Genomic DNA, 24,367 nt, shown 5'->3' with positions numbered 1-24,367 from the left:
ATCGTGAGCTGTGGTGTCGAGGATAGTGCGGATCTGATCAGACCAATGTGTCGGGCCTCTACCTCTTAATGTAAAAAAAAAGCCCTACCATCGGTAATTTTATTATGCCAAAATGATCACTATTTTGTTTTATAGTAAAAAGAAAATTATTTACAGCTAATAACGAATCAGTTCTACAAATCGATGACGGTACACTGATTACTGATAAAGAAAAATGCCATAATTAGCGCCAGTAATGGAGTTTAGCCATTAACGGCCGCTGAAACCGATAGAGAAACTGTCACGCAACAATAATGACTCGTGTGCATGAGATAGGCGTCAAATCGTTCGTATATTTTTTCTTTTTTTTGTCATCCTATGCACATTGCCTTAGACGACAGTTTTTCTGTAAATACATATAGTATATACAAGCGTACATATATAGATAGATTGTAATATACAAGTATTAGGGCATATTGCCGAATGTAAAAATATTAAGATGGCGGTGGTGTCTGTCCTATATAGAATATTGTAGGTAAAATTAGCTTAAGAAGTACATTAAGGATAAGATTATTTGTTCTGTTGGTTATGTGATGCTGTAGCTAATGAATTTCATTCGAGTATAATATTAAAGCTCAAGATTAAAGAAGGATGCTACAGCCTTTTCGGAAAACAATAATGCTACTTTTTTTTTCACGTAGCTAATCTCTGGTAGCAGCAGGGTGAGGGTGGGGGCGGGGGTATGTCAGATACGTACGGCTTGGTAGGCGAGCTCATGGAGCTCACTCTGAGAGAAATTGCTAACACCAGTTCTAGCAAGAGCAGCGCTTCCGTGAATCTACCACTGAGAAGATCCAGCAAAAAACTCAATGGGATACGTTTTCTTATGCCTACCTATTCGCTGGTAGCCTAAGTGGCTACTCCAGCTACTCCCGAACGGGTAGGTGAGCTCATGGGCTCAACCTAAGAGAATTTGTTAACACTAGCCCTAGCAAGAGCAGTGCTTCGCAGAATCTACCACCGGATTGAAATCGCGACCCACCGAGAAGATCCGGCGAGAAACGTGGCCTAAAGGATAAGACGTCCGGTGCATTCGTATCGAGCGATGCAACGGTGTTCGAATCTCGCTGGCGGGTACCAATTTTTCTAATGAAATACGTACTCAACAAATGTTCACGATTGACTTCCACGGTGAAGGAATAACATCGTGCAGTGAAAATCAAACCCGCAAAATTATAATTTGCGTAATTACTGGTGGTAGGACCTCTTGTGAGTCCGCACGGGTAGGTACCACCGCCCCGCCTATTTCTGCCGTGAAGCAGTAATGCGTTTCGGTTTGAAGGGTGGGGCAGCCGTTGTGACTATACTGAGACCTTAGAACTATATCTCAAGGTGTGTGGCGCATTTACGTTGTAGATGTCTATGGGCTCCAGTAACCACTTAACACCAGGTGGGCTGTGAGCTCGTCCACACATCTAAGCAATAAAAAAAAAAAAAAAAAACTCAGTGGGTTGTGTCTAGGGGTTAGTTCGCTAGCCGAAGTCTTCGCCGTAGTCGATCAGTTCGACGAGGACCGGGACCGGTGCTTGAGAGGCCTAAAACACCGAGAGTGAATCCGGGGGATCCAACAAGACATATTTCGGGCCACGACGGCTCTGCGTTGCCCCGTCGCGGTCGGATAAGGTTGGTTATGTTTGTGGGTTAGAACTACTACTTTTACTATTCCCAGTAGTTTACAATGAAATTCAGACTTTGATGTCATATCTCAGTGGGCGTTCATGTTGAATACTGTTAGCTACTTATCACCAGACAGATAGCTTGTTTACCGGATGTCTGCATTAAAAGTACCTCCCACTAATTACACAATCAATACTAATCTATACATTAATACGTGAAGCAAAAACTTTTACCCCTTTTTACGTAAATTGCGCGGACGGAAGAGTATGAAATTTCCCACACTTAAAGAGAATATAGAGAAGGAGTGCAGAATGCTAATATTTTATTTTAATTATGCATTAATAATACATTAAATCAATAATAAAACAATACAGACACTACCATGTATTTGACACACCATATATACTTGTAGGCTTGAGGGTAGACATTATCTTGTTGAACACCAAGTAAAACGATGTCACTTTTTGATTCCTGATTTAATCAACAATATGTTATCGTAACAATTCACTTTAACACTTGTCCAACTTTAACCAGTACGTACAACAGTCACTGAATCACACAACGTAACAAGAATATAGTAAGTGCACCAGGCAAGCGCAGTCCAACGAATGTTCATTTCAAGGCACGTTCCGCCTTTTTATACTAGCCGGCGCAGCTGGCTTATGAGTCACCTCTGTTGCAGCTGTTGTTTACGAGTGGAACGACACGGCCGGCGCACCTGGTTTGTGTGAGTCACTCCTATTGCACGTGCTATATAACATAAATATCGTTAACGCCGTCACGGCCATACTGACGTGCGCTCGTCCTCGTGCGCGCATTCTTATGGTATGTCTGTGAACAACAAACGTGTTCGTTCATCCTGACATTAACGGATACAACATAAAACGTGGTCTATGATATTAACAATCTAGTACGGTTCGGTTCGCATAATTCTTCAGAAAATCCTATACTGGCTATAAATAACCTTCAGACTGCTTACATACCTGGGCCAGTTCATTTCAAACTCTTCAGGTATGTAAGTATGTCCCTTTTAACTTTTTTCGAACTGGACCGGATAATGCTAGACCGAATCGCAATCCCTGTAGCTAATTGTTGTGGCTAATCTGGATGAAAATCCCTATAGCCAAGCCATTGGACCGGACAGACCCTTCAATGACTTCACACTTTCTTTTTTTTTTTTTTTTTTCTCTTTTTTTTTTTGCTAGTCCGGATTAACATCTCTCTAGCCACATACAATTCTAATCTGCGTGTACGGTAGCGTTTGTTAAAACATTTCTTAAACCAGAACATTTATACGGAATTTCTTCAGAAATAGTGCGAGACCGACCATCGTTTTCTACATTACCTACACCTGCAACTGAGGTGCCTGAGCTTACAGACATTGTATCACTACCCACAGACTATGTTTGCTGTATCGCTATTTGTGGACAAAAATGTCGCTTCTATTGTCAGTGATAGAGTCGTCATCATTAAGATCAGTTTCATGAACAAGATTAATTAACCCATCTGTGTACGCCGTCACGTCATCGTCACTATAATTTTCAGAAATTTCTAGTAGGCCTGATGGGCCTCGAGGTATTTCACGTAAGTTTTCATGGGGAAATTTGTACATCTATTAGAACTATTTACATGTCTCAATTTATACCTATCGTTTTCCAAAACTGCAGTAATGTTGAAGGGACCTTTACATTTTCGGTCAACTTACGAAAACAAAATCCCCAGCGGAAAAGAGTTTGACTTTAGCTTTGCCTCGACTAAACCAAGCTTCTGTTTGTGCCCTTTTTTTTATGTTTTCGCCGGTCTTCGACCGTGCTAAATCAAGATCTAATCTAGAGGGATTATCACTCTGTTGAAATTTTAAGATATTTCAAGTGAACTTCCCTGAACGGCAAACATCTATTCTATTGGAGTAAACCCTGTTACTAGACAACGTGCACTATTAAAGGCGAGTTGAATATCCCCTAAGTGCTCTTGCCATCATGATTGGACTAAGTTACTTTCAGATCAAAGAGTGACTTGTTCATGAAACCGCTTACCATTGAATAAATTACTATGACTTTGTTTTATAAGACTACATTCTGACCCTGAATGGAACATAAAGGGGAAGCCAAAACCACTTATCTGTAACACACTGAAGCTCTGGAACACAAGTTGACGTCTCTGGTTGGACCTGCCACAGCACCTGGAGCAGTGTCGTTTTTCTTCTTGTAGCGCATGGAACATCCAGAAGCTACATGGCTCGCATCACCGCACACGTAACAGCCGACTTGCAGGCGAGAGCTGGGCGCCCACGGATGAGGAGGTTGTTCAGGTTTTGCAGGCTGTATTTTTGTGAGGCAAGTAGTAGCTCGAGCCTTAAGCGAATGTGTGAGAGTCAAAATTAAATCGACACCATCCAATACTTCAACTACTTTAAACGGCCCTTTAAACTTCGTATCTAATTTCGTTTGATTATGCTCTTCGTATTAATGTGTGGACGAGCTCACAGCCCACCTTGTGCTAAGTGGTTACTGGAACCCATAGACATCCACAGCGCAAACGCACCACACACCTTGAGATAGAAGTTCTAAGGTCTCAGCATAGTTACAACCGCTGCCCCACCCTTCAAACCGAAATACACCACCGCTTCACGGCAGAAATAGGCAGGGTGATGGTACCCGTGCGGTCGATGGCACTATACGGAGCACCCGTCTGGTGCCACGTCCTTACCCACGAGAACGTCGCCGCGCTGCGACGCCGGCAGCGCGCGATCGCAGTTATTCAATGATACCTCACAGTCTCCTACGAGGCGGCGCGCCCTAGCGCAAGTGCAGCCGGAGCGCGGGGGCTCCAATATCGGCAGCTCGTACTGGAGGCGTGGTCTCGTCGTTTGGCGGACCCGTCAGCCGGCCTCCGTACCGTCGAGGCGATCTGCCCGGTTCTCGCGGACTGGGTGGGCCGCGACCGCGGAAGTCTCACCTCCGGCTACCTGTGCAGACTCACAAGACATTTTACCACCATGCAAACTTCTTACCGCAACAAATCTTACCAGCCACCACGCAAACTACAATTTTACGGGTTCCACCTCTCTTACACGATGTTACTCCCACACTGAGGAAGCCAACCGCGAACACTTGTCAAGCACGCACAAGCACGCACTTCACCGGAAAAACCTGCATCCGCCAGCGGAACCCGAACACCGCCGCATCGCCCGACACGAACGCACCGGACGTCTTATCTTACAGGTCACGACGACTTCAGATGTGTCAATTTTTCTTCCCCACGGAAATTTGCTTGCTTTCTTGTTTGCTTGCTTGCTGGAGCCCGAAGTCATCGAACGTGTAGTGTTATTGGTATTGAATCGAGTAGATTCTAAAATTTCAGCGACAATTCACAGTCTCATGTCCTGGTTTACTGTACTAGTGCCATGTAACTCTAGCAGTAGTCATTGGCTTAAAAACGATTCGTGTCGGAACTACCCACTCGTCATGACAGATCCATTATTGCGATCGAAGTTTCACTTGAGATTTGCACTTGCCTTAATTTCTTGCAATAGCTTGTTACGTGTTGTATTTCCGCTAGTAAATGCCATGTGATAAGTCGAGAGTCAACTGGGCAACATGAGCCAGAACGTAAGATGTGACGATTTCTTCGTGGCTCAGATCTTCCATCGAGGTAACAGAGACGTTATTACACGACTTACGTATGCTGCATTCACGCTCTTGTGGCGTACCACTACTAGTATTCTGATCTGCATCATGTTTTTTTTGCTGTACTTCGAACATGTTCAAACACGTCACGCCAGTGAGAGTAGAGTCCTGATCTCACTTCTGATGTAGGCTTGAGGGTAGACATTATCTTGTTGAACACCAAGTAAAACGATGTCACTTTTTGATTCCTGATTTAATCAACAATATGTTATCGTAACAATTCACTTTAACACTTGTCCAACTTTAACCAGTACGTACAACAGTCACTGAATCACACAACGTAACAAGAATATAGTAAGTGCACCAGGCAAGCGCAGTCCAACGAATGTTCATTTCAAGGCACGTTCCGCCTTTTTATACTAGCCGGCGCAGCTGGCTTATGAGTCACCTCTGTTGCAGCTGTTGTTTACGAGTGGAACGACACGGCCGGCGCACCTGGTTTGTGTGAGTCACTCCTATTGCACGTGCTATATAACATAAATATCGTTAACGCCGTCATACTCTTTGTTTATTGTCAAACTTTTGTTATTGCTTAAAGTCTGTGGTCAAATTGAGAATAGGATAATATTGTTTATCTTTAATATTATTTGTCTATAGTGTACTCTTGGCGAAATCTGTGACTATAGAAGTTTAATTGCCTTTGACAACGGAACCATAATAATGTTAAAATTTATAAATTCAATTAATTAAAGTCGAATTTCGACTACTGCGGGACCACTGGTATGAATTAAAACCTGAAAGCACATAATTAAATGGTTCATAATTACCCGTGGCCATCAACGATTTCCAATATAAGGCTTTGATAAATAAAATCAAAACCCACAAAATTGTAAGCCCTTTTTTTCATCGCCTTCAACACAGGTGAGCCACAAAGCCTCTTTAATGGTGGGTGGTCATAGTCACCCATATATTAGCCAGAGGCACATTTAAGCCGTTGTGTCTATCGATGATGACTTCCTTAAAATCCGCGAATGAAGAAAGTCATTACGTTCAGAAAAACACGGTTTGAATAATTACTTGGCAGGTACTAATTTCTTGCTTGTGGCTAATAATAATCTTCCAATGTTTCGTCTTGTTCCGGGTTGAACAATGGAAAGGCCGTTGTATATGAAGTTGTATATTTTGAAGTCGTCGTAGCCTAAAGGATAAGTCCGGTGCATTCGTGTTGAGCGGTGCACCAGTGTTCGAATCCCAGGCGGGTTTCAATTTTTCTAATGAAATACGTACTCAACAATTTTTCACGATTGACTTCCACGGTGAACGAATAACATCATCTAATAAAAATGAAACCGCAAATTTTAATTTGCATAATCATTGGTGGTAGGACCTTTTGTGAGTCCGCGCGAGTAGGTGCCATCACCCTGCCTATTTCTACCGTGAATCAGTAATGCGTTTCGGTTTGAAGGAGCAGCCGTTGTAACTATACTGAGAACTTAGAACTTACCTAGTCAGGTCATAAATTCTGTCACATGTTTAATGTAAAATAATTGAAACAAGTTTATTCATCATGTAACCATTCATATACCAAAATGAACTTAACAAAACATAGATTCTTGTGACACTAAAGTTTATTCAAAATGACCTCCGTGATTTTGAATACAGGCCTTCAATCTGCGCGGCCAGTCGTCTATTGCAGCACGAACGAGGTCCATGTCAATATCGGCGGCTGCCTTAATCAAGGATGTCTTAAGTGACTCCAAATTGGGATGAGGCTTTGAGCACGCCTTTTCCTCCAAGTGTTGCCATATCTTGTAATCTAACGGATTTAAATCTGGACTGGAGGAGGGCCAGCCTTCGTGCCGGATGAAGTCGATTTCACGCGCCGCCAGCCAGTCTTGTGTGCTCTTCGCTCTATGAGCTGGCGCCGAATCTTGTTGGAATACCCAGTGCTTGTTATTGAACATGGTATGAGAAACAGGTTCCACAAGGTTCGTCAGGACTGTATTTTGATACACAACTGCATTTGTTTTTACACCTTTCTCACAAAAGTGTACCTCTGTTAAGCCCCAATAAGAAACTCCCAACCATACCATGAGCGAGGATGGAAAATGACCTCGTTGGACACGCGGAATACGGTTGCTCGCTTCTTTACTACTGTGTGTGTACACCTTATCATTTTGTTTGTTGTAGCTCTCTTCTACGGTAAAAATTTTTTCATCCGAAAAAAGAATTTCCCGATATTTTTTTCCCGCGTACCGCTTCAACAAAGCGCGGCATCTCTTCAGTCTCAGGTCCATTAGACGAGCATTCAAACGATGTCCTGTTTTTGTTCGATATGCCCGAAGCCCTAAGTCTTCATTTAACACCCTTTTCACCGTGGTTCTGCTTAACCCCATCTGAAGGGCCAACAGTTTCTGCTTACGTTTGGGATTTCTTTGAATTCGCGCCTTCACAGCTTTTATCACTGCTGGAGTCCTAACAGACTGAGGGCGACCACTTCTTGACCAGTCATCTACACTAGAGTCTTCATTGTATCGTTTGATGGTACGATAAACGAATCTTTTGGTTATATTCAAATTTTTCAGTATGTTAAAAATTTGAATTGGCGCGTAACCGCAACGATGCAACGCAATAACTGCAACACGGTCTTCTTTAAGCGTCCACTCCATATTTAAAAATGAGTAAAATTCTAAAAGTATACATTTTTATTTTCATGAACAATTCGAAATTCGAATTCAATAAACTTTTTTGTGGCCAGCATTCTAAAAGAAAAGTTTTTACTGTGTGACAATACTTATGACCTGACTAGTTATATCTCAAGGTGGGTGGCGCATTTACGTCGTAGATGTCTATGGGCTCCAGTAACTACTTAACACCAGGTGGGCTGTGAGCTCGTTCACCCATCTAAGCAATAAAAAAACATATGGGACTCACCTGATGACACATGACTACATGCCTCGTGGGCGTTGTTATTAATTTCGCGATACCGATATTAATCATATTGTCTAAGGTTAAGTATCTAGCTCGGGATGGAGTTCAGATCAGTTCAGATCTTTACAAAAAAGAACAATGTTGTAGCGCTGAACATAAATCTATAATTTACTGTTAAACTTTCAGTTCAGGCTTTAGTTTAACTTAGTCAAGCTCCCCTTTATAAATTTATTGCGTTCATCGGTCGGAAATTCTATTTTTATGGCGTAAATCGTCTTATCTCTGATTCCACTCGAGCAGAAGTCTCGGGGAATTGGTTTTATGTTGCCATCATCAAATAGTTTCCAGTATTTATCATTGATTTCCATCAAAAAGTTTATATTAGTCGTTTTAATTTAATTTTCAGTTCATTGCGTATAGATGGATTATAATTTAGCGTTTTTGCCATCGTCAGCAGTAATTACACGGCTAACTTAATGGTATGTCCTTACGGTCGTCTATAGATTGTGATACAGACACTGCTAGGCCATTGCCCACCGAGAAGGAACCTTAAAAAATCTGTGGCAAGTAATTTGGTTTTATATGAGAGAAAATCATGTATTTAAACATTCTCGTTACCAACAAAGGCTGTCGATGGATGAAAGTTCATTCAAATGTCACCTCATAACTTCCATTACTTCCGTTTTATTTAGAGTAATAGCGGTCTTTTTATTATCCCGATAAAGCGATTAAGTTGTACAAATAACACAATTTATTATTCTACAAATTATTTAATTCACTCGTAACTTCGAAGACGCATTAATAAAAGAATTGTTATTTAAAAATATTGCGCGCAAATTACTTCTACTGCGGTCTTCAACTAAGATCATTCATTTCATCCAATTTTTGTCACTTTTTCAGCACTTTATTGCGTAGCTTCACATAAAATAACTAAAAAGTGTTAAATCACACAATTCACACGCGACATTCGACAATTCCCAATTTAATTTTTTGAAATAATTTATTTATTTACTGCTGTACATTGTCCATTGTGTATTAAGCTATCGCAACGCATAGTTGTTATATATACATATTGCCACGAGACACTCAGATCTTTAAACTCACGGATCGTATGGAACCTCTGGGTCTGCGGAGGGACTTCGGTTCACTCTGTATTTTGTATCGTATGTTCCATGGGGAGTGCTCTGAGGAATTGTTGGAGATGATACCGGCATCTCGTTTTTACCATCGCACCGCACGCGACCGGAGTAGAGTTCATCCATACTACCTGGAGCTACTGCGGTCATCCACAGTGGTCATTCCAGAGGTCTTTTTTGCCACGTACCATCCGGCTTTGGAAAGTCGAAAATATTTAAATAATTTCGGTAATTTAGTCTTATCAAATGCTACTTTTTCATTGAACTGCAACAAAAAAAAACCATGGTCCAGTATAGATTTCCTGTTGATTGGAAACAGTTGACAAGTCGGGGTAGAACGTGGGGGTGGGTGCGGTGCTTGGGAGGGGCGGCGGGGTACATGTAAACATAGAGCTACAGCTTCACCGGCAGTCACGTGACGCGCTCGCCGGGGGCGCATCACTTTTAAGGGTGAAAAAAAAACAAGCAAAAAACATGGAATAAGTTTTCTACACCAAACCGAATTTTCTTTTTTTTTTATTTCTTTTTTATTATTAGGTTAGGTAGATTTATTTTTTTATGTATACAATGTGTCAGTGTTTTGTTTGGAGCTTTTACACCTTAAAAGTGATGGTCTCCGTGTGGCTCGAAACTACATGTCATAAAACATATTATAGTGTTAAGAAATGTTATGTATTGAATTCACGTAAATTGTATATAATACAACAACCAATTCGAAGAATATCAATGCTACAACATATCAAAATAAATCAACATATCTAGGAATAATTAGCTAATTATAACCTAGTTTACTATTATTTATCTATTGTAATATTTTTATTCAATACTAGTAGATTAGTGATAGTTTACTCTATATAAGAAGCCTTCAAGAGAACAATTGTCAAGAACAGGTGAGGATTAATTTTTAATAATTCTATACAAATTTGCTTAATCAAATTTAGATTAGCATTATTACAAATAATACAGTGTTCGTATAGTACTCAAAATACTAACGTAGTGTATAAGATCGTATTTGATTAGAAGATTCATTTTAAGTATTACATTTTCTCTTTTTTTTTTTAATGTAACTGGCTGTTTTTAGTTATTTATATTTTTAATTATTATTGATAAAAATAAATATCGTGATCAAATAGCTACTAAACGCTGCCATTAAAAAATGGCTTTTCGAACAGAAGAGAAATGGTATTATTTAAATCGTTTTTGGGATTTTGTTTTATATACATTGCGGTAGGCAGCGGCTTGGCTCTGCTCCTGGCATTGCTGAAGTCCATGGGCGACGGTAACCACTCACCATCAGGTAGGCCGTATGCTCGTCTGCCTACAAGGGCAATAAAAAAAAACATAAGTTCCTAATTTTTCATTGAAAACACTAAAGCTCGTTATTAGCTACCACAAAAGTCGTTGAATCAGAGGTAAAAAAATGTTAGTTCACTGTCCTGTCTATATTTATTGGAGTTAAACAACTACCATCTGAAGATTGACACTATATAAATTATGTAGGCAATAAAAATTTCACATGGAATTAGGCCATGATTTATTATCGGTTAGTCGAAGTCTCAATTGTGTTGCCTAACTCGTTCCACCATTTACACCAGAGCGTAGTTTGGGGCAGAAATAGGCAAGGTTGTAGTATTAATGTATTAACCCGGTTTTGCTTGCAATATCTCCTACCAATCGTAAAGCCGCTTTCAATAGCTGGTAATACTTTGAAAGCCCTACTGCTCATTTTTACGTAAATCCCTTAATCACCTTTTACGTCATTGACCATACTTATTGAAAAAAGGTATCTTAAAATGTGTAATAAATTTATTTGAACATACTTCGGGGCTGTATCATTAAATGATCAGTGAAAATAAATTATTTTATTGTAGCCATAGCCGTGTTGTTTAGTAAGCTTACTATTTGTTGCAATATTAAGTTTGATTTGTTTTTGACTGTTATATGCTATTTTCAAAGGTTTCAGAGTATTTTCCTATGCTTCTCGTACCGGCAATATATACATAAAACATCAAGTTTAACTAGATGCTTGGTGCCATATTTATTTCAATCTCTCTTACCTTCTGAATGTGTAACTTCAGCCTACAATAACACCGCCCCATCTCGTAGGTGTCGTAAAATGGGACCAAAAGATTCATAAAAGAGTAGTAAGTAGCGTTAGCTGAGTATTATATCGGCATACTGGTATCTCCAATTGACGTTAACTGTATTGCGCATTGTAAGTTCACACAGGTACGTACAAGCGTCTTCCATATTTTTGCCGCGAAGTAGTGATGTGTTCCTACAAAAATTATGTGACAGCCGTTTTACATTATACTTAAGAGTTCGATATCACGTCTCAAGGTGGGATGGATTCAAGGATGGGATTCACGTTGTGGCGTCTATAGATTCCAAAAACCGGATGGACTGTGAGGTCGATCACCTAATTGCTCATAAAAAATATTTTTAACAAAAAATTCTGACTTGGACAAAAAGTTGAATCTAGAGCTGGAGTATATTAGTCTTTATTATTAGTTAGCAGTATTAGCAGGGTCATCACATACAATGCGATTGTCGCCATGAGAGCGAAATATCATACATTTCATTGGAGTAATTTATAACATTCCACCATGGAATTAAGAGGGGTTTTGGTTCAAAAAAATAAATCTACATTTCGATGGTCATACCTTTAATGTGGGTAGACCAAAATCCGCTCCACCTAGACAAGTAAAATGAGTACTAAAATTACTCTTCTATCAAGCCAGCGTACGATATCATGGACTACGTTTGGACCAACGTGGAGACACCATATCAAAACTAAAACACACGAACTTAAAGTTCGTTATACTCATCTATCTTGGACACTTGGTCGAAACAGCAACCTTTCACTCGACAACTAGCTTCTCATATCGACTTTTTGGCTGTCGTCTATCGACTATCGAATATCTTGAAATTTTATGTTAAATGTTTCGATCTATGTATGGTATACAACTCTGAGGGAAGCGCTTGTGAAACCAATATCCTAATAGTAGAGCGAATGCAAAATCTGATACTGAGAAATTTACGCAATGTCCCGTGATTTTTCGTGAAAATACAACATCTGGGTTTTAGTATTGAAAAGGAGGAAATCCATAAAACATTAGAGATGGATCAGGGAAGGCTGAGGGGAGATTCAAATGAAATGAAATTTAATTAATAATTTAATTTATTATTAAATTGACAACACGATGCTATAGTAAACGGCTGAAACGAAAGGACATTGTATCATAAATATATATGACCTATTGATGAGGAAGTATAGTCACTGGAGGACACACTGGAACTGCCACATCTTACATCACATCTGCTAGCGCATCGTCCTGATTGCAGATCATCATCATCATCATCTCAGCCTGTCCATTGTCCACTGCTGAACATAGGCCTCTCCAAGTGATCTCCAGTGCGGCCGGTCCGTTGCCACCTGCATCCAACGTGACCCAGCGGTTCTTACCAGGTCGTCGGTCCATCTCGTGACTGCAGATAACATAATAAAACAATAAATTAAAAATAAAATGTTCGACCATGGTATTGAAGCATCTTTGCCGGCGCAGTGGAAGTTTATGGATATCTTTCTTGAAGAAGTCAGCACATGGTTTTTTTTTTTTGGTCAGGAGGAAGTCGCTGGACTTTCTCTCTTCTCTGCGGATGGCTGGCGGGGTATGTCAAAGTCAAACTGACTAAACCTCCTGTCGCTCAACAACCAACGTCCAAACCTCGCATGTGATAGAGCTCATGAAAAGGCAAAGGGGGGAAAGTGAAGCGCTTAGTGCAGAGCACATCTCTCCCATCAGCCTCCCCCTCGGGACGCCGGACTGGCGGTCGTCGGTGCCACGACCACCAGCCCTCTCGGTCGGCAGACTGCCGGTTAGAGTGGGTTACCCTACGGAATACCCCGTTGATAGCCGGCCTTCCATCACCCGGATGCTCTTGCGTTAAACGCGTGCAGAGCAGCATGCACGTCGTCTTCTTATCTATCTATCTTCGGGTCCCCCTTGCCGGTCCCTAGACCGACATGTGAGGGGGACCCGAAACACTTAGAGGGCCAGGGCTTGGCAAACGGTCACTTGACTTTTTTTCTTCAAAAAAATTTTCAAATTTTCAAAATGTTTACAGCACAGATTAGTAGATGACGGAGAGCTTCCAATTATCGTCATGGTAGCTTAGAGATCGTTTGTTGTACAGAATGGCGTCATGTTTTATCGTATAGAAGCAGCGAGGACGAGCGGTTCTGTGGGTCAATTTACTGGCCAAGCCCTTCGTTGCAAACGACGGGTTAGGCTAGAACGATGACCGGTGCTTGGGGTACCTAAAAGCACCGTTAGTGGATCGGGAGGATCCGGGATGACGTGTTTTGGGCGACGTCGACTGTTTACCATTCGGTCGGAATTTAGTTACCGGCGGCCACGATGACAGGGTTCTCGTGTCGTGCCGATTTATCGATCTTCTCCATCATTATGTTCAGTTATTTACAGTGCACATTTGCATTAACATTCACGGGGCTTAGTATAAAGCTGTCACATATCATCTCGTCACTAAGCCAGCAAACAGTTACTATCAGTTTTTAGACTTACGTTTTAAACCAGGTTTTGGCCAAGGTTTTGAACCAGGATCCAGCCAACATGAGAGCTAACGATTGTCAAGAAGATTATCTTTTATTCGTCGTTGGTAACGATGCAGTTCAAAATCCTTTTGTTTGTTTTTGTGTCTGTTGAGCAATGCAAGGCATGCCTTGCAATACTCGCGTATTTCATGTAGGCGATAATTGTGTGAACGATAAATGTGGCACCACTTTATAAAGGTTTTACACTTTGTTAATTTGATGCTAACGGATGAATATGATTTTAATGCTAATGCCTAAAGTTTCTACTAAGCTTGATCGTAAATTGCGTATCACTAGCTTCCATCATCCAGTTTAAAAGATCACACTTATTTATTTTTAAGCAAATGCTCAAATAATATACAGCGATTTAAGGTTTTTAATTTACGTAAGATTACGATAGTACAGAAATTTGTGTCAGTTTAATAAGAAGTTAAAAATAGTGTAATTAAAATAGATTATGGTAAAGTATATCTGCCGATTTTCTGAATAATACACACCTGTGCACATTAGGCACAATTTATTTTATGTGTTTGGATTATATTCCTATCTGGTTACTTCAAGTCCAATTTTGACATCGCGGTAGCTTATTAACTTATATAAAACTAATTTTAAATCAATTCTTGCCCTTACACAAAGTGCATGTCGGCGATATGTCAGGGCTTACATACGTAAGATGTATTACAATGCAAATACAATATAATTCTTTGAAACGATAACATTTCATGAATAGTACAAAAAGCACTCTTACTTTTTACACAATTATGCATTTTATGATGGTTATAGCAACTACAACTTCTTTTGTACAAACAAATTAATTACTGCAAAACAGTTCATGAAATGTAGCTTAATATTCATTATAAATATCTATTATTATTATATTAGTTTTGTTAAATACTCTGACATCAATTTACTTTACATAAATATCTTTTAACATATAAACAAAACATATTTTTATCCACTCTGATATTACATGGCGCCAACAACATGATGTGCATAAACAATTACAACACTTATTAAAAATATTAATCTTATTAGTAAAATAATTTATTTTTAATATTTATGCTTATTAATATTTAAGTATTTTAACAGTCATTTGTGTTTTTCAATTATATATTAAACAATAAATATCTTCTGAATATTTTCACATCAAAACTACGTGACGATGACTAATGGCTTCCCTTTAACCCAAAAATTTTAATGTCTATGAACTATTACTTTAAAATACCAGGGTATCAGAAGGTTCCAGAGTTTTATACTGTATTTTTATCTTATATTCATTCTACTGTTAAATTATATTTAAATTTATTGCTACTTCAAAGTGAGCTCGATCTGGATTTCTATTCATTGTTTGAATACCTGCTTTATTATTAGTTTGTTGTTTAAATTATTAATTCAATATAGTGTAATTAACAAATGAGTGTGAATGCTTTTCACACACACACAGTGGTTCGGAATTTAATACATTGTAATAACTATTAGTCCAGATTGCGTCTATAATGGCTCTTTTGATATATATATTGAAATAAAAATGTATTTTAATAAGCTTTAAATAATTGATAAAAATTATCAAATGAAACCCGTAATTGTAATAGTTCTGTAGAATGTCCGTAAGGCTAAATCAGTTCAAAAACTCTAGTAAAAATAAAATCCTATTCAATTTTCTATGATACTAATCAATAGAGAAAGCTTTTAGTCCCTCGTAACTCAGTAGCGAACTAATTCAATATGGCCAGGACCGCCCCAAAACATTTCGACTATTATACGTCAAGAGTTGTTTGCGTCAGCGAAACGTTAATAGAGTTATTAAATTTTGCGTTAATTTATTCAATTTGGAGGGCTTGCGAGCAAGACAACAGCATTGGGCGGAGTTCTACGAGGCACCGCCCGCCAGTTCACCTGAAATCTCATTAATATATAAATTTATATCATCTATGTGTGTATCATTTGTATTTGTGTAGGGTGAATTGGAAAATTTAATGGGTTGCACGATGTGAAATCGATTCATCATCTATATTCATTTTATGATTTCTAAAATGATATCGAATCCAATATTTATTCAGAGAGAGAGAGAGAGAATACACTTTATTGCACACCAACACAATTTACATTTTAAATAAACAAACAGTCAAAAAGCACATATGTACAATAGGCGGTCTTATCGCTAAAAGCGATCTCTTCCAGACAACCATTTAATTTACAGAAATTCTGTAAAATATAAAAAATATAGCAGGTGCGGTGTACCATATACAATACATTATTATAGAAAATATATACATATAATAAACAAATATATACCGTTTACATAATATAATATATACCAATATACATACTTACATACAATACATACTAATATACTTACACACAAACAATAAATCAACAGTATGGAAATTATAAATGATAATGATGCAACAAACAGCACTAAGCAGATAAGTAGTGTTCCTTCACCATTCTTTTAAAACAGTTTAAAGTTGGAGCACTTCTCACTGCATCCGGCAGAGCATTCCACAATCGAACCGCCTGGACGGTGAATGAATTGTCAAAGAATGATGATGAATGCACCGGCATTTTCAGTCTCAGGTTATCTGATGATCTCAGAGAAAAATTATGCGTATCACCTAGGAACTCGAAACGTTCTTTGAGATATGTAGGGGTATGGGGGTTAAAGAGAGTACAGTATAGTAATGAAAGGACATGAGTATTGCGGCGAAGGCGAATTGGTAACCACTTGAGCTTAGTGCGAAATTCAGATATATGATCATATTTCCGTAACCCAAATATGAATCTTATGCAGAAATTTTGTAGCCGCTCAAGTTTATCAAGTTGTGTTTCGGTTAGATCCGGATAGCTGGAATCAGCGTAGTCAAGAATTGGAAGAAGTAAAGACTGTGCAAGCGCAGTTTTAGTGGCAGTTGGAAGAAAATTTCGTAACCGTCTCAACGATCCAGCTGATGCAAACACCTTCCGGCTAACCTCTTTTATTTGTGCGTTCCATGAAAGGTTTTTATCAATTAAGATACCCAAATTTTTCACAGTATCGCTGATAGGAATTTGTGCGCCGTCAAATAAAATAGCCGGAAGCTGCGACCATGTAACTTTCGAACACATTCTTGAACTACCGACAACAATGACCTGTGTCTTTGACGGGTTCACCCTCAATCCATGAGACTTACTCCAACGGGACAATATCGATAAGTCATTGTTCAGGATCTTTATCGCGTTGGTCAGCTCTGGTAAAGAAGATTGCGTATATATCTGTAGATCATCTGCGTACAGGTGGTAGGAAGAAGTAAGTTGTAAAGAAATAGAATTTATAAAAATTGAAAAGAGTAAAGGAGATAAAACGCCACCCTGCGGTACACCTACGTGCGTTTCACACCATGAAGAATAAGCATTCTCACAGTGAATACGCTGTCGGCGACCAGACAGGTAACTGCGAAACCAATCAACCACGGTTGGAGATATGTTAATGGAGCTAAGGATGGCTAGAAGTATGTCGAAATCGACGGTGCCAAAAGCATTACTGAAATCCAGCAATGCCAACACCGTCAGTTTCCCACTCTCCATGCCAAATCTGATGGCATCCGTAATATGCACCAGGGCTGTGACCGTGCTATGGCCAGGACGAAAGCCGGACTGATAAGGGTTTAAAAGCTCGTTTCTCGTAAGAAACTCACTGAGCTGGTTGTGAATCAGGCGTTCTAAAACCTTTGAAAGAAACGGTAGAATGGAAATTGGACGGTATTCTGAAAAGGATGTAGGATTCGGCTTTTTTGGCAGTGGTGTAATCTGTGCTTCTTTCCAAGCCTTTGGAAAGATGCCGCTAGATAATGATTCATTCAGGATATGACAAATAATGGGAAGGATTTGGTCTAGGATAGGAAGGATCATATTACGGGCCACACAGTCACTTCCAACAGCATTGGAAGTTATGGATAATATGCTCCGCTTAACATCACAAGCCGTTAGGTGATTAAAAACAAATGGAGAACAATTTGGGATCGGAAGAGATAAAATGTGATTTAATGTATTAGATTTAATTGTCCCGTCATAAAGGGATGACGCACAGAAATGTTGATTTAATAAATCAATACTCGAATGTGATAGATGAGAGTCATGTTGTAATTTTCCAATCCCCAGTGATTTAAGAAATTTCCAGACTCTAGCTGGATCACCATTTTCGATAGCACTATGGATATGCTGGCGTTGTGCATCCCTACACACTCTGTTGCAGTGATTGCGGATTCGGTGATAATTTGTACTATTGTCAGAGGTTGGTTTTTTTTTATATTTTAATTTAGCAGCTGCCTTCCTGGTCAGTAGACTTTTAATTTCATCAGTAAGCCACGGCGCTGGCATATGTTTAATTCTTACTGGTCGGAAGGGTGCGTACTTGTCATATAGATCAGTTAGCTTGGCATTGAACTGATCAACTTTCTCATTGATTGAGGTAGAGCACGTCAAAGCAGTCCAGTCAATGCTGCCAGCATCTTCTCGAAGACTTTCAAGATCCATACCATTAAAACTGCGCAGCAGAAGAGTTTTTGATTTTGCTTTGGGAGGTCGTACTTTATATGAAACGAAGATAAGATCATGGTATGAGAAAGCGTCAGCTGAACACTGTCCATGGTCAGCCACGTGGTCACGAGAAGAAACGAAAATAAGATCAAGAAGTGAAGGAGCACAGTTTGGAAAATGATGAGTCGAGTTCAACGGTAGAACAGTTAAGTTTACTGATTCGATCATCGAGCGAAATAAAGTGGTTCGAGAATTGTTTTTAAGTAGGCATGTGTTAAAGTCACCCATGATAATGGTATGAGTATATGAAGGCATTGTATTTTCTAGCAGAGTTTCAAAAGAAGTAAAGAAATCTATACTTGACGAAGGACAATAATAAACACCAAGTAACATCTTCGTGTGTTGAAGTTCTATTTCAAGAAATAAGTGCTCGCCCGCATATGGCGGCGTAGGCTGTGCCGATACATTAACAACTGCACAATTAAAATACGAACGGATATAAATGGCAACGCCACCACCACCGCCATTAATACGATCGTTCCTAAAAAGTTGAAAACCAGGAATGGTATAAGATGTAGAAGGAAGACATGGCTTAAGCCAAGACTCTGAAACAAGTATAGCATGGATATTCTTAGAATCAAAACTTGCAAGCATGTCAGGGAAATGAGCCGCAATACTCTGGGCATTGATATGAACGACATTAAAATTCCTAGGAACACCAGAGAACCGTGAAGACAATGTTTCTGCTAAAGAAGGCACACTAATATCGCTATCGTCGCTGTTAGCTGAATAAAAAGTTTCAGATTCACTTGTATCTGTTGAATTGAACATATAAGCAAATATATATATACAATTAAAAAAGAAATAAATAAACAAAAAAAATATGTATAAATATGATTATAAATAAATACACTAATTAATAATACTAATAACTCCCACCAACTGGGAAAGTGTCTATGAAATATTAATTTAAATAAAACAGAGACAAAACAAGCCAAAAGATAAAAAAATACGTGGAAATTGAAATACAAAACAGAATATTTAAATCAAACGTAATAATTAATGCAATCAAATTAATAAAAAGATATCAGGCAAAAACGAAGATAAAAAAAAAAAAAAAAAAATTAAAATTAAATAAAAAAATTAAAATTAAAAAAAAAAACATTAAAAAGTATATACTAAAGAAAAAAAAAAAAGAAGACAGTATTAAGAAAGAAATGAAACATTAAAATTAAAGAAATACAAACCAAAAGCATGGGTAACAGTGAAAAGATAATATTATAATGAAATTCCTCAGATAATTCTTTTGTTCAGTAAGTGTGACTTTAGAATTTTATTACGTGAATCTATTCTGTATGGGTGATGATCCTTTTGCCTTTTTACAGTTGACAGTTAGTAAAGCAACGGTCAATAATTCAATATCGTTCACTGTCACTCAGCCAAATTTAAAATTAAAATTATTTAAAATTAATGTACCGACAAATATTTAAACTATTTGTAAGATAAAAAACAGGTAGTTTTCAGATTAATACTACAACAATTAAAACATAAAACAAAATAAATGAGAGAAATAAGGAGAACTAATTTCGTTTTGTCCCATGTTTTGCACACGAATGAAGAGTACAGGAAACAAAATTATCACTGTTACTTTCTAGCAGCAGCGCGTTTAACCTTTACTACAGCCGGCTTTGTAACAGCGCGTTTAGGAGCAGCATCAACCTCTGGGATTGCTTCCGAAGTGTTCTTTTGCAGACGATCAAGATCTCGCTGCGTGAAGACTCGATGTTTGATGCCATCCTCTCCCAAAATGTAGACGCAGCCATCCTTGGTCCAGACCTTCTTCATGCCGAATCTACTGCGTGCAGCCATGAAAATGCCGTGGCGCGCCTTCGTCAGAAACTCCGAAACAGTAAAGCCGGTGCCCTTCAGTTTTGTTTTAGAAAACCAAACCTGACTGCGCATTTCATATGTTTGGAATTTTACTAGGATGGGCCGAGGGCCATCAGATGCTGACAATCGTTTCATACGGTGACATCGTTTAATATCAGTTGTGGAAAACTCAGCTACAGCAAGACGACTGCTTATGAAATCAGATAGTGCCTGTTCAATTTGCTCACCCTTAGTCTCAGTGACTCCATGAATAATCAGCATTTTTCTACGGCTGCGAGTCTCTGTATTGTCCTGCATACGAGCAAGCGTCTCCACTTGCTGTTGTAAGTTATTGAGTGCCTCAGTAATAAATGTCCGAAATGATGAAAATTCTGTTGCCAAGCTTGATGATGTGATTGAGGGTTCTGAAGACTTGTTGAGCTGAGCTTCAAACTTCGCCATACGTGCATTAAACAGCTCTGACATCTCAGTCAGTGAAGATTCAAGTGGATTCATAGTAACAGTTTAGTGAAGTGTGCAGAAGTGATTGATTGTAAAGATAACACTTTTCCAGCTGGTAGGTGCAGTTACTTGATAGAATAAATCATATAAGTAATTATATTGTAATTTTCCTTTATTTTACACTATTTCCACAAAAAACAGTATTTCCGTTTCAACACACAACTACCCACCTGCTTTCAGCTTTCATTCAGCTTTTTATCAACTGAATAAAACTACACTTTACCATGGTCTTATTTTCCTAACTGGATTCTTTGAATGATTTTTTAACTATTAATATAATATCAGCTTACGATAATTAAAGTTTCACAATGTAGCTGTTTTTTTTTAGAGAATTTAAATTGACTAATGAAAGTCCACTTACGGAAAAAACATGGAATTAAAATAGAAGTCAATACCAGTCGGTTTGAAAAGCAATTAAATACGCATCAAAGTCTAAAGCGTTCGTTCACACACTTCAGTTTTTAATATTCACGGCATCGGTATTCGTAAGAGTGAGTACTCAATAAATATCGGGGGCTTAGAAGAACATTTTATTGCTTTGTAAGCGCAAACTGGTTGAGTCGCGTCCCCACGGAGCGATTCGTTGGCAAACATCGCAATCCGGCGCTCTGCGGCGCGATGGTCTCGATATTTTATTTATTCAATTGTTTCTTTGCTGATTTTATTTGAAGACGGATCGAGTAGTTGCTGATTTAATTCAGCTATTAGTTGTCTTAAAGTATGGGATTTAAAAACGGTGTTCTGAAATAGATTGAATTTACTGTTTAATTCGAAATATAAGCGGATTTTTCTGTTGGTATAAGGGTCAAATCATAATAATAACTGTTTCATCAAAAATTTAAGTGTTAACGATTTACTTATGGATAGAATAATATCTTTGTTCATGGTCGCATAATTTGAGAATGTCTGGACCGATTTGGCTGTTTGTGATCTTCCGTAATAGTTCATGAAAATATATTAAACCCGATGGATGTCACTGCGTTCAGATTTCAAGTTTATTTATTTATTTTCATGGTTGGATCTCCGTCGGGCGCGCTAGGATTGAAATATGCGGAAAAAAGCGGAAGTATTCGGGTTTGGGGTCTTCTTATTCTTTTTGCCTTTCGCGGTTGAGACGATGGGCCCTTGGGGCCCTGAAGCAAAGAAATTTTTAACAGAAATCTCCAAACGCTTGAAGGAGGTTACACATGATGCTAAGGCTGGCTGGTACTTTGCACAGAGAGTGAGTCTGGCTGTCCAACGAGGCAACGTAGCCAGTATCTTGGGGACTGTGCCTCCTTCAAGCGCGTTGGAAGATCTTTTCTACTGTGTGGGTTGAGTTATGTTAAATTATTTTGGTACAGTTTTATTATATTTTTATTATAGTAAAAAAAAAACAACCGGAAAAATATCAAGATGATATTGCGACCATTGAGCATAATCCTAAAATTAATTTTTATGTAATCATGTTTTTTTCCGTCATGACATTGAAACATCAAAATTAAAAAATTAATGTGTTAATTTAATAAACTTCAGTGAATATTTAGAAATCAAACGTGGAATGGTTCCGGGGAATTTAATAAACTGTCTGTGAGTTACTTTTGCTTGAGTTAACAATTTTCTATATTAAATCGGCGGAACGTGGGAGAGGTTGCTATGATACCTCAGAGGAGTTAATAAGTCATAAACTGAGAGTTAGAGAGGAACGGTGAATAGGTATGGCTGTGTGACGAAATGAAAGGGGAGTTTCCCCCAGGTAATGGCGGTGTTGTGCAATCGTTTGGAAAAAGGTGCTTTTGAAGCCCGTGAGGTGTCATCAAGCAATGATTTTTGACAATATAGTTATCAGTTAGAAATTTGTGCGAACGTTGCATTAAGTTGTTGCGTATTTTAAGTTCCTTACAACCTAGATAAAAAATTCCAGTCTAATAATACACATACATACATATTTACACTATTAAACATCAAACAAAAATTATTTGTATTTGGTCAGTATTCAGTAATATTGATTTGTTGATTCTAATTAAAGTATTGTTATACTGAATTTGAGTATTTGTAAGCTTTCAAATATTCTATGCTGACTTAGTTTACCAGTTCTTGTTAGTGTTGAAGATATTCGGAATCGCTCGTAAAGTAGTGTTATAAAGAATTTTCTTAATTTGTTTTTGGTGACTTTATTATTTTTTCATAGTTTGACTCTTTTTAAAGAGATAAAATGACAGAATTCGTTTTTGTAGGTAAAGTACACAGTATGTTTTATTACGTTACTCGTATAAGTCAAAGCTGATATTTAAATGAACGATGATCAAAGTACACAAGAACAAGACCAATATTAAAACAAATTTTACTCATCATTAATTTAAGTACATGTTGTATTTGATTGTAAACGTCACCTGAAAGCGGTTATCTAAAAAATAATGTACAAAAAAAAGTATTAATCCAAAAAAGTATTTTTGTAGAGCATCAATTTATTTCTAAAGTGTTACGACATTACATTTCGTTTGTAGCCGTAATTTTTGAATGCTGTAGCTGTCATTTAAATGTTCCAGAACCGTAAAAATGCAAACGGAAAAACCCTTTTGGTTGTGTCATTGCTTACCTTGATATTTTGTTTTAGTGCGGGCTGTATAGACCCGTTGCTGATGATAAAGCAAACTTATGCTTTGTGCTGCAATACGGTTTATTTGTATGTTTATAAATTTGGTATTTTATTAATATGTTAAACACGTCCGCTTGCGGTGAAAATTTAAATAAGGAAGAGACTGACATCAACAATGTTGCCAGTCGTATAATTTTATTTTCCATACTAAAATGTTGGAGTTGCCAACAATTTCAGTTGAAAATATTTTAACAACTTATGGCCATAGTTCGTTTTTAAAAGTTTCATTCATTTTTATTCACGCTTCAATTTGCTCTGTAAAGCGACGACTCTTCTGAAGCGATCTATTTCGTGTTTCGCACTAAAAGGTGCTTTAATGACGGCATTGTTTCGAGTGTCGTCTGCATACATACCGTGAAGTGAACGATAAAAGCCGATAAGAGCTGAGTGCGCTCTTTCGGCGAGTGGTCGATCGCCGTTAAGTGGATGTCGCGCTGCCTACTCGTTGCTAAACACTCGGGCTGTATCGTACTTAAAATCTTCCAATATAAGGTTCTATATAACAGATAGCTCAGAATAAATTCAAGAACCTACAGACATGCTAACATAGTATGGAGAGAAGCATGTTAAATGCTAAAAGAAAGGATAAAATAAAACTAAAAGATATCCGCATGAAAACAAAAATAACGGATGTACCATACACAATTAAAAATTAAAGTTTTTTTTCTTTATTGCTTAGATGGATGGATCAGCTCACAGCCCACCTGGTGTTAAGTGGTTACTGGAGCCCATAGACATCTACAATGTAAATGCGCCACCCACCTTGAGATATAAGTTATAAGGTCTCAGTATAGTTACAACGGCTACCCCAACCTTCACACCGAAACGCATTACTGCTTCACAGCAGAAATAGGCG

At 38.3% G+C, this 24,367-nt stretch overlaps 2 protein-coding genes across 6 annotated transcripts in view; one reads left to right on the top strand and one right to left on the bottom strand.

The window, feature by feature from the left end:
• Positions 1-1,961: 1,961 nt before the first annotated feature.
• On the bottom strand, positions 1,962-23,636 carry LOC110385079 (transposable element Tcb1 transposase). Of its 5 annotated transcripts, XM_062671499.1 has the most exons (3): positions 23,452-23,636; positions 11,410-11,630; positions 1,962-9,617 (listed from the first exon to the last, which is right to left on the bottom strand). In XM_062671499.1, the coding sequence occupies exon 3, from the start codon at positions 7,952-7,954 to the stop codon at positions 6,914-6,916; it is 1,041 nt and encodes a 346-aa protein (XP_062527483.1). In that variant the 5' UTR covers positions 7,955-9,617; positions 11,410-11,630; positions 23,452-23,636; the 3' UTR covers positions 1,962-6,913. The 5 variants fall into 5 exon arrangements, 4 of the variants coding, with proteins under 4 accessions (XP_062527483.1, XP_062527484.1, XP_062527482.1 ...); XM_062671500.1 differs by lacking the exon at positions 11,410-11,630; XR_009974497.1 differs by lacking the exons at positions 1,962-9,617; positions 11,410-11,630 and adding an exon at positions 12,516-12,841.
• Positions 9,644-24,367, top strand: part of LOC101744894 (vesicular glutamate transporter 1) — an 80,501-nt gene continuing 65,777 nt past the window's right edge. Inside the window, exon 1 of the mRNA XM_021347584.3 lies at positions 9,644-10,242. The gene's annotated coding sequence lies outside the window, so the exon portion shown is untranslated. The remainder of the gene's footprint in view (positions 10,243-24,367) is intronic.

This window comes from Bombyx mori, chromosome 12 (genome assembly GCF_030269925.1).
Source record: "Bombyx mori chromosome 12, ASM3026992v2".
Classification (NCBI taxonomy): domain Eukaryota; kingdom Metazoa; phylum Arthropoda; class Insecta; order Lepidoptera; family Bombycidae; genus Bombyx; species Bombyx mori.
This window is presented reverse-complemented; position numbering and strand designations above follow the sequence as displayed.